At 38.4% G+C, this 19,235-nt stretch overlaps 1 protein-coding gene across 1 annotated transcript in view; it reads left to right on the forward strand.

Moving 5' to 3' along the window:
* Window positions 1–2,502: 2,502 nt before the first annotated feature.
* The window catches only part of LOC5564665 (neuroligin-4, X-linked), a 93,512-nt gene continuing 76,779 nt past the window's right edge, over window positions 2,503–19,235 (forward strand). Inside the window, exons 1-5 of the mRNA XM_021852766.1 lie at window positions 2,503–2,716; window positions 14,610–14,759; window positions 14,827–15,889; window positions 15,943–16,061; window positions 16,132–16,392. Of these exons, the coding sequence (XP_021708458.1) occupies window positions 2,617–2,716; window positions 14,610–14,759; window positions 14,827–15,889; window positions 15,943–16,061; window positions 16,132–16,392 (1,693 nt within the window). The 5' untranslated portion in view covers window positions 2,503–2,616. The remainder of the gene's footprint in view (window positions 2,717–14,609; window positions 14,760–14,826; window positions 15,890–15,942; window positions 16,062–16,131; window positions 16,393–19,235) is intronic.

A 19,235-nucleotide genomic window follows, 5' to 3' on the forward strand; every position in this document is an offset into this window, starting at 1 on the left:
AAAAATAAGAAAGACACCTTATTGGTTAAAGTATAAACTTTAGACACCTACAGTATTGGACATATAAAATGCACCAAAGCCCAAAGCCATTCTCGCAACCAAATTTGGTCGATGACAAACTACAAATAACTTCAATTTTCGATAACTGTGAAACGTGTGTGAAAACTATTAATTCAAAAGTTACAGGTAGGTTGAATTCTGACAACAAAAAAGGCATCAAGACAGACGGTGTTCTAGCAAAACAAGAACCTTAAGTCAATTCAACTTGGTCTCTTCAGCACGTATGTTCATTACGTGATAAGAACAAATGTGTTGCAACCATCAAGATGGACGCTTAGTTTTTCTGCCAGATAACTTTTTATCTCGGTGCGACGATATTGATCCAATGGCTACCGCTTCTGCTTCATAAGCAGAAGATCATGAGATCAACTTAATATATCACAGTTCATAGCATTTGCTAGAACCATAGACAGGCCTTTTCCCTTTGCTTCCATTCTTCCTTTATTATAGCAAGCCTTTCTTTACGTCTGATACATAGGCAGTCTGCTAACCAAACAGCAAGCCTCCCTGCCATAAATTTACCACTACACCTTCCCGCATGAACTGGCGTAGATACAAGGGTATATCCGGTCTACTGTGCCAGTTCAATGCATTATCAATTCCTCCCCCCCTCCCCTCATTGGTCTGCATTCTGACGTGGCAGGTGCCTATGTTACCTAAAAATAGAAGATCACCAGCACTTATACACTGAGGGTGTCTGTTAGTTCCAAACAGTCATTTGGTTGGTTTCTTGTGTAAGTGCAGCTGATCTGACGACACCGGAGTAGCAACCACGGGCGGCCAATCAAGCTCAAACTTAAGATAACTTTTTGTCGTGATGCATTTTTGTAATCAATATTCAACTTATCTGTAACTTTTGAATCAATAGTGTCTATGTAATTGTTTCAATAGTTATCAAAAATTGAAAAACGGCTTTGGTGCATTTTAAATTTGTTACCAATTCTGGAAATATCGCACATCCTTAATGCTTTGGGCTCATCCATTTGGGTCGCACCAAATTTTCAACGGAAGATAAGAAATGGATCCCATCCACAGCAATGGGTACTTGAACCAAAAGCAAAGCGATCACGACCGCAGCCCCGATGATGTTGACCGTGTGTGAAAAGGGTCCAAAAAATCTAAAAAAAAAACGCTGCCGCTTTGCTTATTTTTTCCGCAAAGTGCTTCTTTTTCTTCGTTGGAACCGTCCACATTGGAGTGTATGGAGATATGGAGTCATCCATTGCCGCCGAAACCGGACGAAGATAAATGCCTTTGTAAGCTTTTCCAGTGGAGCTTGGATGCTTTCGCTGCCCCGAATGGTGGCCCTTCATTCGATGGGTGATTGGATTGCTATTTGTTCATTGGTCGAGAGCCGGCATTCGGAGAAATTTTGGCTTCGGCGAAGTCGTTTATTTTGCAATACACCAGAGCTACATGGGGGGAGAAGCGCTCGGAGACAAAACAGTTCCACAACGATTTCCTACTAAATTGTATCATCATTTGGTTTAAGTGATCCATTTCAGTTTCGGAGAGAGGGTTTTTTGTTCTTGTGAAATTGTCACATTGGTTGCTGGCTGGGAGATTGAGATCGAGTGGATTATTGAGATTGTCGTTCAATTCGTTGAGAAAGCACTGAAGTGGCTTCCGAAATGAATTTATTCGGATTTGTTAGTGTCTGGTTCGATATCCCATTTTGGTTTATGATGGGCAATATTTATTTGTATTAAACTTGCGGCATCTAGTGTGAGTGAGCCATTGGATGAGCAAGGCCAGTTGAGTAGTCTTTGATTTAAATCGAAGGATTTTCTTAGAAAATATGTGAAGAATTTACTAATTCATTGATATTGAGTGATATTGCGTGTAAAATTTTAAGATGAAACTTGGGATAAATCGATGAAAATAGCCACTTTGGTATTCCACTGAACTCTTCAGACTGCCTTTACTGCACAGCAGCGGACATTACCGTCAATGAAAGTCACAGATGACACTAATAATTGAAAACAATTTTGACTCATGCAGTGAAGTATGAACATGGACCAGAACGTGGACTATTTTTCGATGCATAATTAAACAAATTAAACATCGAACTGAATGCTTTAATTTGATTCGACGGCATGACCCAACTTACCAATCTAATTATGACGAAAAACGTTCTCTTAAAACATCCATAATGTTGATTCAATCATATCAAAAATTATCTGACCGGTTTTCCGAGCATCGGTCCATCAAAGAGAGAATAAAAAATGTGTCACTGAACCAAATGCACACATAATTATGACCATTTAGTAACGAGATTATGCGATTACGCCAGCCGAGCGCATTCAAAAAAAATATCAATCATATTCACGTGACCAATTAAACATATAAATCATTATGCTCGTCCCCGCCCATACATCGAGAAGCCCGTTATGCATAATTAATTTTTGCTTCCATTTTTCTCTCTCTTTCATTTACAGATTTAGTCCAACCCGAACGCCCTCGCCGTGGGATGGCGTCCGGATAGCCGATAAGTTTAGCCCCGTTTGCCCGCAGCGGCTGCCCAATGTAAATAACGAAACCGCAGCTTTAGATAAGATGCCAAAAGGACGACTAGAGTACTTGAAACGTTTGCTACCTTTTTTAATCGACCAGTCGGAGGATTGTTTATACTTGAACGTGTTTTCACCGGCGCACGGTAAGTTGGTTTTGAAGATTAATGCTGTCCAGAATAAGCCGAAATGATCAGGAAAAGTTTGATAATCTTCGTTTTGTATTATATTTAACAATTCAGTCGTCGCGCTGTTGTATTTTGTACAACACTATTGAAAAAACCTCGCCTAACAGTAGCGTCATGGTTTTAACGATGGCAAACTGCGCGACGACTGGAAGGTTAACACATGTTTTCGGTGTGGTATAAAAATAATTTTTCATAGGATACACTCAGAAATAAAAAAAAGAATCGCTGAAATACAGAATTTTATGCTTTTGACTATTTTTTATCGATTGTACCCCATTTGGCATAAAGTCGTTTGGCATAAGGTCGTTTGGCATAATGGCCGTTTGGCATAATGATTGACTTAAAATAAATATCGGCATTTTTAAGCTTTTACCGAGATCAACAGCAAAAAAAATGAGCCCATAGCAAAAAAAATGATAGGTTCTAAACAAGCGTGGTGTTCGTTCAGAGACTAAGAATTTAAAAAAATGTTGTGACATTAGAGAGCATTACTAAATAAAACACGTGACGTGTTTCAAAATGTATCAAAATTGCATCGGAAAGATCAAAATTGTTGGAATTCTTGACTTATTTTTGGTCTAAGTACCATCTAGTCCAGTCTGGTTGAACACTAAGGTGCGGCTTATTTTTCACAAAATCTCAAAAGCAAAAATTCGTGTTATTTTATGAATTTAAATCACATTAAAAGGGAAAGCTCACATTTTGAGCCAAAAAAGTGCAAGCAACTTGAAGGTGAATTTTCAAATTCTGAAATATGACCTTCAGTAAAGTCATCATAACTTTGTTATTTTCCAACCAATTTTGAAGCTTTCAGCATCACATCATTCTTTTTGAAAAAAATTGTGAAATGTTTATAAAACATCAATTTTGTCTGAAATCAAAACTAGTCTTAGTTAAAAGTAATTTTCTCCATTTTTTCTGTTTGACTGACCATATTATTTTTGTTTCACCATAACTACATGAATACTCAAACAAATCCAAATGTTTTTACATGCTTTTGAAGCAAATTTAGTTGTTATTCAACTGTAGATACCGTTTTGTCTCAAATTCCGAACAGACTCATATTCCGAACACTCGGTTTTTGTATGGCGATTTGGTTGAAATGTTTCGCTGAAATATGTCACCAAATAATAAGAAAATTGCAGTCAATTGCAATTCAATTTTAAAATTTACAATATAATTTTTACCGCGGGAGTAGTGATGATTCTCGAGTTTGAGACCAGTAGAACAAGCTCAGATAAATTTATCTGCGAAATTATTTATTTGAATACGATTAATTCGTGCTGTTCGGAATTTGAATCAAGGTGTTCGGAATATGAGACAGAATAAGCACAGTGTTCAGCATTTGAATCACAATGTTGTTCCATTCTTTTACGTTAAAACAATACTAAAATTAATTAAATCAACATTATTAGTGGTACACCCAACAGCTAACAGTTAGGCTTTGCGGAGAAATTAAAACTTACACAAATATCAGCCAATTTATGCCAATTAGATGCATTTGAAGTCACTGGTGACCTTAAGTGTTTGGAATATGAGTCAAAACGGTACTACAAATCAAATAAAAAAATGAATAAGTTATTTGACAAAAACTGCCAAAAAAATATTTTTCAATGGAATATACTATATTTTTTAATTTTTTATCAGTTGATAGTTAATACTTAAGCTGAAACTGGTTTTGTCATTTGTTATAGCCTCAAAAAGATCTTAGAAGCAATTTTTCATAAATTTTATAAGAAATATATTTTTTATTTTTTAAAATTATTTGCGATGTTCAACTTGTAGTTATAACAAGATCCTTTATAAACATCGGTTCAATAGTAAAAATGTAATTTCCGGCGAAAAAGTCAACATAGCTAAGAAAATTTATGTTTTCCATTGTAAATTCTTGTGTTTGGGCAATAGAAATATTAGATGCAGAATGCTAGTGGCGCTTTTGTCACAAAACTGAATTAATTTATAATTACCGTTTTGACTCATATTCCGAACACTTAAGGCCAACAGTGACTTCAAATGCATCTGATGGGCATATATTAGCTGACATTTGTGAAAATTTTAATTTCTTCGCATAGTCTAACTGTTAGCTTTTAAGTGTACTGATAAAAATGTTTATTTAAACTTATATAGTATTGTTTATAGGTAAAAGTATGGAACAACGTTTTGATTCAAATGCCGAACACTGTGTTCATTCTGTCTCATATTCCGAACACCTTGATTCAAATTCCGAACAGCACGAATAAATCGTATTTAAATGAATAATTCCGCAAATAAATTTATCTGAGCTAGTTCTATTGGTCTCGAACTAGAGAATCATCACTACTCCCGAGGTATAAAATAGATAGAACGATGATTAAATTGAATTGTAATTGATCGCCATTTCCTGGTAATTTGATGATATATTTCAGCAAAACATTTCAACCTCATCGCCATACAAAAAGCGAGTGTTCGGAATATGAGTCTGTTCGGAATTTGAGACAAAACGGTACCTTTAAACGTACTTTTTCATTGTTTGTTCAATGCCATGTTATAGAAGATGGTTTGTTATGATTTTTATTTTTTTTTTCTATCTTTATTAACGAGATTTTTAGCCTTGGGCTAGTTCATCTCGGGGCCAACGGTTTTACTTCCCTTCCGAAGGAAGTCGTCACTGAAAATTTTAGTGACTATTTCGGGGATGGGATTCGATCCCAGGTCCTCGGCGTGAGAGGCGTGTGTTCTAACCACTACACCAGGTCCGTCCCCCCAAAATGTAATTGACACCTTGAGACCGGGTACTCACGCTGTCAGAGCGTGGCAAACTAGATGTTGATAACACGAACAGTAGCGACATTAGCATTCTTAGATTAATGCTTCTACTGTTTGGGCAACTTTTGTTAAATGACTAAGTCAAAACAATGTTTAATTTAATTTGTTGTAAACACAGTTTTAGAGCAACTTACCTACCTTACCTTGATGGCTACAGCGTAGCGTCACGCCATTGCCGGGCGTATTGTAGAGCTCCATCTTCGTCGGTCTTGGGCGAAACTTCCCCAGTTGCCCCAAACGTTTAGGGTCGCAAGGTCCTCTTCCACTGCGTACAGCCAGCGTATTCGTGGTCTGCCCCGAAGCCGCTGACCTCTACCTGGTTCCCTGCTGAATATTATTTTCGCAATTCTTTCTTCCAACATTCGCACTAAGTGACCAGCCCACTGAAGTCTGCCGTATTTTACACGCTTGATAATATTCGCATCTTTGTACACTTGATACAACTCGTGATTCATGCGTCTGCGCCACACACCATTTTCGAGTTTCCCACCGAGTATTGTCCGCAGCACTTTACGCTCGAAAACACCGAGAGCTTTCCAGTCTGACTCTTTCAACATCCACGCTTCGTGGCTGTAGAGAGCCACCGGAAGAATCAATATTTTATACAGGGCGAATTTTGTTTCCGTTTGCAAGCTGTGGGACCTAAACTGGTTACGTAATTCGTAAAACGCCCTATTCGCAGCCGCAACACGTCTTTTCACTTCGCGGGAAACGTCGTTGTCACATGTCACAAGTGTTCCAAGGTAAACAAATTCTTCAACAACTTAAAACACATCCCCATCAAACACTACCTGAGCACCTACACCACCAAGCCTGGCTTTATCTCTACCTGCAACCATGTACTTCGTTTTGGTAGACATGATGACCATTAACAGGCCTATCCTCGCACGAGGCACGAAGGCCTCTTCACTGACCTGCGATCGATTCCAATTAGGTCTATATCGTCCGCAAAGCCAAGGAGCATGTGCGACCTTTTGGTAATAGTGCCATTTCTCTGCACGCCAGATCTCCTAATAGCACCCTCGAGTGCAATGTTGAAAAGTAAATTCGAAAGTGCGTCTCCTTGCTTCAATCCGTCTAACACTTGATTTCGAACCACCCAGCGTACCACGTATCAGCCTAATTAGTTTCGCCGGAAAACCATGTTTAGACATTATCTGCCAAAGCTCATTTCTTTTCACTGAGTCGTACGCCGCCTTGAAATCAATAAACAGATGGTGAATCTGCAAGTTATACTCCCGGAATTTATCTAGGATCATTCGCAAGCTAAACATCTGCTCTTTTGTACGCTTAAATCAGCAGGGTAATTCCTCTGTAATTGACACACTCCAGTCTGTGCCCTTTCTTGTAGATAGGGCGTATAAAGCCATCCAACCAGCCGCTGGGCAATTCTTCGTCTTCCCATACCTTCAGAAGTACTAGGTGGATCGACTGGTAAAGCTGCTCACTTCCTTGCTTGATAAGCTTGACCGGAATCTCGTCCTTCCCAGCAGCCTTACAGTTCTTCAGCTCGCTTATAGCCTTTTCAACCTCTCCCATGGTCGGTGTGTCCACAGCTTGATCGTCATCATCTAAGTTCATCCTGTTCCTCGCTACATTTCCATTTTCACCGTTCAACATGGCTGATAGTGCTCCTTCCACCTGGCAGCCAACGTCGTTTTATCGATCAGCAAATTCCCTTCTTGATCATTGCACATGGCGGGCACTAGTACGGTATTCTGCGGCCATTATTGACCATTGCATACAATTTCCGCATATCATTCCGGTTCATGCTTTTTTTTATCTTTATTAACGAGATTTTTAGCCCTGGGCTAGTTTATCTCGGGACCAACGGCTCTACTTCCCTTCCGAAGGAAGTCGTCACTGAAATTTTTGGTGACTATCTCGGGGATGGGATTCGATCCCAGGTCCTCAGCGTGAGAGGCGTGTGTTCTAACCACTACTGTTCTTCGGCTCTTGGTGCCCTGTAGCACTCTCTGTTCTGTCGGGTACCGGCCACAAGCATACGTCTTCTGGCGACATTCTTCATGGCACTCTTCATCATCTCTGGCACGCACTCTTCATCGAACCAGTCGCCAGTGCGCATCGTACCTTCGTGCTGTGCGTACACGAATTCTCTCTGCTCTTGGAAGTTTTCTTAAAAACTACCTAAAGCAATAAAACAGTACTTTTCAGTGCTACACAAACAGTACTTTTCAGTGCTAAAATTAAAAACGGTACTTTTCAGTGCTACTAAAACAGTACTTTTCAGTACTATTTTTTCTACTATTGATCCCTTTACGATCCTTGTTTGGACCCGTGCCTTCGATTTTTCGTTGGACCCGTTGGCGAAAGCTAGCGGTGGTAATCCTTCTTGGACACCGTCTTGGGAAAAAACCTTTCGAAGGTCACGTCTTCTTTCGTTTATTAATTAAACATGGTATCAACAACAAACAAAAGGAAGGGTGAATCTCTGAATTCACTACTTCCTTCCAAAAAAGTGGGTTTTAAAACTGTCACTACACGTGGCAAGAATGGAAGAAAGGACGCTTCCCCGGAATGCGAAGTTTCTTCCAAGGGTGAAATGAATAATCGTATCGAAATGAGCAATCAGTTCGATGCTCTAGACAAATTTTCCGAACACCAAATCGAAGCAGCCTCTAGCCCAGGCTCTTTGATTCAAGTGAGGAAGCAAAGAGTGCCGCCTATCGTGATCAGTTGTTCCGAATTTGGGGGATTTAGGCAGGAGATCTTGAACTCCATTAGGGGAATCAAGGTTTCCTTCCAAATCGCAAAGAAAGGAGACTGTCGCGTTTTGCCGGAAACTCTTAAAGATCGTGAGCTTCTTCTCAAACATCTTGAAGAGAAGAAGCACAAATTTTTTACTTATGACGACAAAACTGAACGTTTGTTCAAAGTTGTCTTGAAAGGTCTCTCAAGTGACTATAAATCACCTGAAGAGATCAAAAATGGAATAAATGATATACTTGGATTTTCCCCAGTCCAAGTAATCATTATGAAAAAGAGAACCCAATCTGGCATTGTTCGGAAAGGGCTTTCTCAAGAATTTTATTTAGTTCACTTTAACAAAAAAGAACAAAATAATATTAAAGCTTTAGAAAAAGCAAAACTTTTGTTTGATGTCCGTGTGACATGGGAACATTTCCAGAAACCTGGAGGAAATTACCAGAACCCCACTCAGTGCCGTCGGTGCCAAAAGTGGGGTCATGGTACAAAAAATTGTCGCATGGATGCTAAATGCATGATTTGCGGAGGTTCTTCTCACGCCAAAGACGTCTGTCCAGTGAAGGAAGATACCACAAAATTCATATGTTGTAATTGCGGGGCTAACCATAAGTCCAATTTTTGGAATTGTCCTTCACGCAAAAAGGTCATTGAGGCTCGTGCCAGGCAGATGAAAGATAATATCCGTTACGATAACGGTCGTTTCCGGAATTTGCCTGGTAGAGTATCGAACAATGCTCATTTTTCAGTTAACGATCGCTTGATCATGAATCATACCCATCAGGAAGATCATAATCATGCTCATTCACAAACTAATTTTAATCCGTCGGGTAGCCGTTCGAATCTTTCTATTTCGAATGTATCTACCCACGGTAAATCCTTTGCCGATATCGTAGCAGGAAATTTGAACTCTTCCCCTGTTCGTTCCATGAGTACCCATTCTACTTGTTTCAAATCAAATGGAAAAAACCCTACCGCCACAGGTAACTCCTACCCCGCTTCTTCGTCTACCGAAAATTCCAATGGGAAATCATCAGATGATATGTCTGCCTCTGATTTTAATTTTCTAACTGAACAATTGAATCTAATGATTGATGCAATGTTCAAAGCCACCACTATGACTGAAGCAGTCCAAGTAGGTGTAAAATTTACAAGTCAAATTGTTATTGGATTACGTTTTTCTAATGGATCCAAATAATAATTTAAATATTTTAAATTGGAATGCTCGTTCTCTGAATGGTAAAGAGGACGAGCTGTTTAATTTTCTTACGGTTAATAACGTGCATATAGCAGTTATTACCGAAACATATTTAAAACCTGGATCTAAACTCAAAAGAGATCCTAACTTTTTTGTTTATCGTAATGATCGACTTGATGGGGCATGTGGGGGAGTTGCAATCATCATTCATAGGCGTATAAAACATCAACTGTTTTCATCATTTGAAACTAAAGTTTTTGAAACTTTAGGTGTTTCTGTTGAAACACAGTTTGGTAAATATACTTTCATAGCTGCCTATTTGCCTTTTCAATGCTCTGGGCAGCAAGTTAATTTGCTCCAAACTGACTTGCGTAAATTGACTCGCAATAAGTCAAAAATTTTTGTCATTGGTGACTTTAATGCCAAACATCGGTCATGGAATAATTCTCAAAGTAATTCCAACGGCAGAATTTTATTTGATGAGTGCTCTTCAGGATATTTCTCAATTCAATACCCTGATAGCCCCACATGTTTTTCCTCTTCTAGAAATCCATCTACGATTGATTTGGTCTTAACCGACTCTAGTCATCTTTGTAGCCAACTGATTACTCATGCTGATTTTGATTCTGATCATGTCCCTGTTACATTTCAAATATCCCAAGAAGCGATTCTCAATCCTATCAGCTCCACTTTCAATTATTTACGAGCCGACTGGAATATATATAAAACGTATGTTGACTCCAATCTTGATGTTAACATTTCTTTAGAAACTAAACTTGATATTGACAATGCTCTTGAAACTTTAACAAATTCCATTGTTGAAGCCCGGAAGCAATTCCAAAATGTGAAGTAAAATTTGAATCCGTGATTATAGACGATGATCTTAAACTCCTGATCCGTCTTAAAAACGTGAGGAGAAGGCAATTTCAACGCACTCGCGATCCTGCTATGAAAATTATATGGCAGGATTTGCAGAAAGAAATCAAGAAACGTTTTGCTCAATTAAGAAACAAAAATTTTGAAAATAAAATTTCTCAATTGGACCCTGGCTCTAAGCCCTTTTGGAAATTATCGAAAATTTCGAAAAAACCTCAGAAGCCAATACCGGCATTGAAAGAGGAAAACAAATTATTACTAACTAATTGCGAAAAAGCTCAAAAACTTGCTATGCAGTTTGAAAGTGCGCACAATTTTAATTTAGGACTTACTAGTCCAATTGAAAATGAAGTTACTCAGGAGTTCGAAAATATTCTCAATCAAGAGAACGTTTTCGAAAATGCCTGGGAGACTGATTTGGAAGAAGTGAGAACTATTATTAAAAAATTCAAAAACATGAAAGCTCCTGGCGATGATGGAATTTTCTACATCCTCATCAAGAAACTTCCAGAAAGTAGCTTATCATTTTTAGTTGATATATTTAACAAATGTTTTCAATTAGCATATTTTCCTGACAAATGGAAAAATGCTAAGGTTGTTCCAATTTTAAAACCAGACAAAAATCCTGCAGAAGCTTCTAGCTATCGTCCAATCAGTTTGCTTTCCTCCATCAGTAAACTTTTTGAAAAGGTTATTTTGAACAGAATGATGGCCCACATCAACGAAAATTCAATTTTTGCCAATGAACAATTCGGATTCCGCCATGGACATTCGACCACTCATCAACTTTTACGTGTAACAAATTTGATCCGTTCCAACAAATCTGAAGGCTATTCTACTGGTCTTGCTCTTCTAGACATAGAAAAATCATTCGACAGTGTTTGGCATGAAGGTTTGATTGTAAAATTAAAAAACTTTAATTTTCCAACATACATTGTTAGAATAATTCAAAGTTATCTGTCAAATCGTACACTTCAGGTTAATTATCAGAACTCCAGATCTGAAAGACTTCCTGTAAGAGCTGGTGTTCCTCAAGGCAGCATTTTGGGACCAATATTATACAATATTTTCACATCTGACTTACCTGAGTTACCTCAGGGATGTCAAAAATCTTTGTTTGCGGATGACACAGGCCTCTCCGCCAAAGGACGAAGCCTGCGTGTCATCTGTAGTCGATTGCAAAAATGTTTGGATATTTTTTCTTCATACTTGCAAAAATGGAAGATTTCTCCTAATGCTTCCAAAACTCAACTAATAATATTCCCACATAAACCAAAAGCTCTTTATTTGAAACCTTCAAGTAGACATGTTGTCACGATGAGAGGGGTTCCAATAAATTGGTCAGATGAAGTTAAGTATCTAGGGCTCATGCTAGATAAGAATTTAACTTTCAAAAATCACATTGAGGGCATTCAAGCCAAATGTAATAAATATGTAAAATGCCTCTATCCCCTTATTAATAGAAAATCAAAACTTTGTCTTAAGAACAAGCTGTTGATATTCAAACAAATTTTCAGGCCAGCCATGTTGTATGCTGTACCAATATGGACTAGCTGTTGTAATACCAGGAAGAAAGCTCTGCAGAGAATTCAAAATAAAATTTTGAAAATGATTCTGAGGCTTCCTCCCTGGTATAGTACCAATGAGTTACATAGAATATCCAATGTTGAAACATTGGAACAAATGTCAAATAAAATAATAAATAATTTCAGGCAAAAATCGTTACAATCTTCTATTGCCACGATTAATGCGTTATATGTTTAGGTTAAGTGAGGTTAAGTATATTAAAAACATTTTTTTTCTCTTATAAGCAGGTGAAATCAACTCACCTGTAAAAAAAAACTGAACTGCTACGGCAAATTGAAATGTAATATGTTGTTAACAAAATGTTAATTAAATCTTAAATTTGTTTTACCAAATTAGGATGATAGTGTTGTCAAATAACACAGAACACCTAGATATAAGAAATGAATGTAATGTTTGGAATGATACTAATAAAAAAAAAAAAAAAAAAAAAAAATCGAACCAGTCGTTTCGTCTTCATCGTTGACCAGTGCCAATCACTTCCCGCGCCGTTGTTGTCACAGCTTTGTGGGTAGGGACCCACAGGCTGTCGACGTCTCCAGCAACGTTGATTCTTCCCAACTGCTCGTCTACTTAATTAAAATAGATCGATTTTTCACTGATAAAGCTGAAAAGGTATCAGCATGCTTTTTCATTTGGGCGCTTATATTGGTACTTTTTCAAATCAATAATAACTACATATAATGATTGAATTTTATAACGTGAATATTTAAAGCTGCAAAGTCAAAATGGCTGCCTAAATGAATGACAGGGTGCTTAGCCTTGAGAGGGATTTTAATTTATTTCCGCACTGATCAATTTCGTCGCAGTGATCAGTTTTCCCCCGGATAACAGTAATGTACAATTTGTCTTGATAAAAACACTAGATTTCACTATGTATATACACTTTTTTAATAGAGCTTAACTTCATCAGTTCTACAAACATCCCGCGAACCTCTTAAAATGAATGTTCTCGAAAATCATGTTTGTGGAAACATTCCAAAGATCTTAAAAAGTTCCTGTAATTCATCACAGACAGCATTGAGCAACTCACACCAATTTTATAAGAGGTACAGTCCTTCTTCCCGTCTGTTACCGAAGTCGGAGAACAGTTTTTTATTATTTTTGTCAAGACTGAAAAGCCAATCTAACATCAACAAGGAACTACATTCGAACTACAAACGATGCAAAAGTTTGCAGGCCGAAACACAAAATATCGACAGTATTACGACAGACACACTTTATACCAGCCATAAACTGATGTTTACAGATAAAAATACACACTTAATTTGCATTTAAAAAAAAAATGCCCAAAACAGAGTCAACTGTAATGTACCTGAAAATAGCAGTCCTTCGCAAAGCTAAGTTAAAATGTGAAATTTTGATGACTTTTGTTTCGCACGATCAGGCAAATTTCGCTAAATTTGAAGACAATACAGTCACCTCACAGTTATCCAAATGAGCTCAAATTTTGGGAAGACACTAAAAATTTGATCTAGAATCGAATGAGTGGTGTGAGCAAAATCGATTTTTTGAACCACTCTAATATCGCACAGATATGGATCAGAGTTGGATTACTACGGGAATACCTCATCAAATAGAGTTGCAATTACGCAGAACACATTTTACCTACGTGGACCATGAATCTGTACAGCATCGTAATCAATTATAATATTTTTTAGCCTTTTTTTACCGTTCGTAGGAAATAAAATGTTGTTTGTTTTCAAGCATTTATGAAAACACTAATACACATCAAAGCATGCTTATTATAGGCCTAGAAACGTTCTTACATAAAAATCAAATGAGATTTTGTCTTATTTTGGTTCCATGCAATGGAAGTTTGATTAAAATTAAAATTTTTACCTCAATCGATTCTTATGATATTTGTAGTGAAATGAAAGTCTTTAAATTGAATTGCATTCGAATCGAACCACCATGGCATTTACAAGTTTTGCTTTGAATTGAGCTAGAAGTTATAAAAAGAAACTCTTGCTCCACTCGAACTTTTGCCCCACTTTACTCTATGGTTTGAGTAAAAGAATAAAGATCACCAAGGAATTTCCAATCAAATGCCAGTCATTTCATATGGATACCTTTAACAACAATTTTACTTGCATATACGATTCCGAACATAAGAAAAATACTTGCAAAGTTGATGAGGTAAAATTAGTCGTGTAGTCTCTCAGATTGACAATGCAAGTATTTTTTTTTCGGTAATTGCATACATAAAAATAACAATGATGACTTAATAAAATATTTGACATAATAATAATTTGAATCTCGTATATTATGAACTTGTACACAACAAGCGAGGATAGAGATTATTCTCGTTTATTCATCAATCATTGAAAATAACACTTAAGCCATTGTATTTGGGGTCCGGGCAGGGGGTCCGTGAAGTCGTCATGGGCGCCAAGGGGTCCACGGACCACCGGTTGGGAAACACTGCTCTTCTTTTTCTCTCAAAGAATAAAATATGGAGCTGGAAAATAACGCTTGATTCAAAATGGTCGCTTTGAATATTTATGGAAAACACTTATTCTACTGCATCAGACATGTGCAACATTCAATGCAACTCGAAGATGATCGAATTCGTTGACTCACCGATTTGACATTTGAATTCCTCTAAAGAGATTACTACTTATGAATTCTAATATACTCATTTGCTTTCCATCCCATCAACAGCCGCTCAAAGCGACAAGAAATTACCTGTTATAGTATTTTTACACGGAGAATCATTCGAGTGGAACAGTGGGAACCCCTACGATGGGACCGTACTGGCCAGTTACGGAGAATTAGTTGTAGTTACACTGAATTATCGGTTAGGAATCTTAGGTAAGTTGGGAGCGATTCAGAAGATTTCAGAAAACATTTACTGACTCTCTCCTTTTGCACATACCAGGTTTTTTAAATGCCAATCCAAGTCCGGAGATACGGGCCCGGGTGGCCAACTACGGTCTGATGGACCAGATGGCGGCCCTCCACTGGGTGCAGCAGAACATTGCCAAATTCGGCGGTGATCCGTCGATCGTGACGCTGGCCGGTCACGGAAGCGGCGCAGCGTGCATCAACTTCCTAATGACTTCGCCAACCATGGTGCCCGGTTTGTTCCACCGGGCTATCCTTCTGTCCGGTTCGGCCTACTCGTCCTGGGCCCTGGTGGAGGATCCCGTGATATACGCGCTGCGGCTGGCAAAAGAAGTCAATTGCTCAATACCGGAAGATCTCATCAAGAACCACGAACAGATCGTGGACTGCTTGCGGGATGTCCCACTGGAAGAACTGTTCGCAGCGGATATTCAACCACCGAGCTTCCTCAGTGCTTTTGGGCCATCGGTAGACGGTGTTGTAATTCGGCCTGGACGAACAAACCAGGATATCGACGAAACGCCTATTCGAGGAACATCGAAACGATCACAAGGTGCAGCAGGTCGGTACGACTTGTTGTTCGGGGTGGTCACTGGAGAAGCTCTGTGGCGATTTAGCGCCGCTGATATCCAGAGTGGCTTCGAAGGCGAACGAAGAGATCGAATTCTGCGAACATACGTTCGCAACGCATACACGTACCACTTAAGCGAAATCTTCTACACCGTAGTTAATGAATACACCGACTGGGAACGAACCAGTACGCATCCGATCAATACTAGGGACGCAGCGGTAGCCGCACTTTCCGATGCTCAATTCGTAGCCCCGCTAGTCCATACCGGAGACATGCTAGCACCTCCTCCACCCCTGCCCGGTCAGGAACCGTCCGGCCCGAAGTGTTTCTTCTATGTGTTCGACTATCAAACCAAGGACGGTGACTATCCCCAGCGGATGGGAACCGTCCATGGGGAAGACCTACCGTACGTATTCGGTGCTCCGTTGGTCGATGGGTTCAACCACTTTCCGAAGAACTACACCAAATCGGAGGTGGCCCTGTCGGAGGCCATCATGATTTACTGGGCGAACTTTGCCCGGACGGGGTGAGTATTTAGACTTCTACTACGTGACTCAATACTGAACTGTCTCTTCACAGGAACCCAAACGAACACCACCGGCAGGATTCGATTTTGATGGCCTCCAAAGAGCGGAACCGCTTCCGCAGCATAAACTGGGACGAGTACGACCCAGTGCATCAGAAGTACCTTGAAATCGGTTCGTTACCCAACGCTACACTATCCACTCACCACTAACTCTAAACAACTTTTCTTTCATCCCCGTCTAGGCATGAAACCGCGCGTCAAGAACCACTTCCGGGCGCACCAGCTCTCGATCTGGCTCCGGCTGATACCGGAGCTGCACAAGGCCGGCATGGAGGACGTGGTGGCGCGGCACAATCTCTTCAAGAACCACGACGACCTGGACATCTACGAGGGCATCGTCAAGCCGAATCCCCTGTCGCGGTTGTCCTTCCTGGAGCAGGACCTCAAGCGGAGGGGCATGGGACCGGGTGGGCCCCAATACGGACACTCGCTGCACAGCAATGGTAAGTGTCGGGAAATATTAATAGGGGGACTTTTAGAGTGATGCTGGTTGTTATTTATAAGAATTCAAAGAGGTATTTTAAGCTAACATCGAGTCTAAAACAAGGACATATCAAACTTCATGATTTTGAAAACCAAGTGTGTTGGCTTCTTAGCCGTGCTGTTAGTGTCATCGAGGCATTTAAACGCATCGTGCAAAGGAGTGTGGGTTCGATTCCCGCTTCAGGCCGAAAAACTTTTAAAGAGGAATGTCTTCCGACTGCCACTGGGCGTTGCATGCCAGTCCGTTGTCTAGTCTGGTGCTTTAAAGGGCAAATATCCTACTGAAAACATTACCGTGCAGCGATTTTTTTTTTTTTTTTTTAAGAAGAATGGCTCAAGAGTAGATTGCTTGGAAAAATGTCGCGCATTCCGGATACCTAGTTGTACAGAGGAAGTTGCCATTATATTAGAGAATGTAACACCTAGCTTGCGACATATCAAACTTCATAAATTTCCAAATTAACCCCTCTACCGACAGCTTCATTTTTTACCTCAAAAATATTATTCAAATCGCGATAACTTTTTTGTTTCTCGATATTTTTGCTCCATTTTCTCACAAGTTCGCAAAAAACTCCTCTAGTTACAATCTGTATCGATATTGATCATTGGTCATCTGAATCTGAAGATATTCCAAAACACTTTGGGGGACCGCGTAACCATAACCCCGTTGATTTCTCAGGCTACAGAATTTTTATCGTATTCAAATATTCAGTTTTCGGAACAATACATTAATGAGAGTATGTTGTGAAAAAATGAAACAATTTGGTGAAGTCGTCTTTGAGTAATAAGCATTTAGGTTTCTGGTACCATGCTTGTCAAACAAAGATCTTGAAAACTTCAAAAAACATCATACTGTAATTTTCAGATATCTCCAAGAATTCTTAATCAATTTGTATGATTTTTTCGAAGCAGCTCCTTATTACTTGGTGTTTTATAGTCCACATTTTATTTTTCTGATAAATTGGCCAAAAACAAAATGGCCGCTAAAGACATTTTATATGAAAAATGTCGGTCCCCCAAGGAACATCGGAATATCTTCAAAACCAGATCACCAATGACCTATATCGACACAGATTGTTAAACTTGAAGAGTTTTTTTGTGAACTTGTGAAAAAATGGTGCAGATATATTGAAAAACAAAAAAGCTATAACGATTTGAATATTTATTTTGCGGTAAAAAATGAAGCTGCAGGTAGAGGGGTTAAGTCTTGTCTGCACATTTTTGGCTGACTTGGCTACATGTTGGGTTATTACAAGTAACCGTTTTCCTGAAAGAAGTGGTCTCTAGAGATGGGCAAACCGGCTCATTTTAGTGAACCAGATCTTCTGAAGGTTCAGTGACTCAGAAGCACGCAAAGGATGTGCCAACTGAACCAATCGAACGACAAAAAGAACGGGTCGTTCCCTGTTGTAGACATTTTCAAGAAATATAGTACATCTTAAAAAGTAATGAAGTGCTGTTTTGAACAACTTTGTCAAAGACACCATTTTGACAAAGTTGTTCAAAACAGCATTTTTTTTCAAATTTTGTAAGGACACCAACTATTTCGGCCAAGCTAGTTCATAGTCCTGAAAAAGAAATGAAGATTTAATTGTTGGCAACCCTTCATTGCCAGCGCGTACGTTTATTCGGCGATCTTGGGTCACACATAATAATGACTTGAACTGGATGACAGGTAAACCAAAAGACGTGAGTAGAAGACAGGACAAAAACAAATAAGGTACAGTGGGGGAAGTGTATCAGTGGGGTAAGTGGATCATTTGTCAATATAAAGCCTAAATAGTTGAATATGTTGAATGTTTTCGCACCATTGCTTCGTTTTAGGTTATGTTCTTACGCCCACACTGATACTATTGCAAAACTGGTACTACACGTACACTAACACAAGCAAACTTGTTAGCTGCAAAAAGTAATTAATTTGAAAATTGTTTTCCATCAATCAAAAATCCATTGTATCTCTGTCTAAAAACGAATTCTATTATTTTGTTCGACACATGGTGAGCATTTCAGTTCTAGTTGAATGAATCACAATGAAAAATATGTCATTTTTATAAATAAATACAAATATATTGGACATGGTACACTTACCCCTACTTTTCAATGGGGTGTGGTAAGTGGATCAAGAATAATTATCATTTATTGGCAGACTGCTTATGAGAATTTTAAAAAGCTTTAATATCCGCAAATGTTGTTTTCCTTTATTTTGTTCTATTCCCAGCTTGAATTTGTCAAATTGACCATAGAAAATTTGAATTAATCCACCTAAAAGTTTATTTAACCTTTCTGGTATAAAAAATATAAAAAGAATAATAATTTCAAAATTCACAAGAAACTTTTCGTGGTTTATTTAAGTTGAGTTGTAAAAGAGCAAAATATACTAGTTTTCCAATCGAAAGCATAGTATCTATGCTAATAAGGTACTTATTTGAACATATAAATTGTTCCAGACAGATGATACACATATATTCTGAATTAAAATAGAACGATTTCAGTTTGTTATTCAAAAATAAATGTAACTAATATTTTTAAACCAAGAGTGTTTTTCGAAAATATCATTAGGAATTATATTACAACACTTCTGTATAACTTATGCGTATAAATGAATGAATTTTCTCCAACTTTTTCTACTTACAATGTATTTTTTTTTTTTTTGTTCAAATTGGTATGAGCTAATATATACATACTTTTTATTATATTTTGATTTAATAAAGATACTTTTTAATTTTAAGGTATTAAAATGTAGCATTACTAACACTTATAACAAAAACGAGGGTTATATGATTCTTATTAAACATAATCACAC

Source organism: Aedes aegypti, chromosome 3 (genome assembly GCF_002204515.2).
Source record: "Aedes aegypti strain LVP_AGWG chromosome 3, AaegL5.0 Primary Assembly, whole genome shotgun sequence".
Lineage (NCBI taxonomy): Eukaryota > Metazoa > Arthropoda > Insecta > Diptera > Culicidae > Aedes > Aedes aegypti.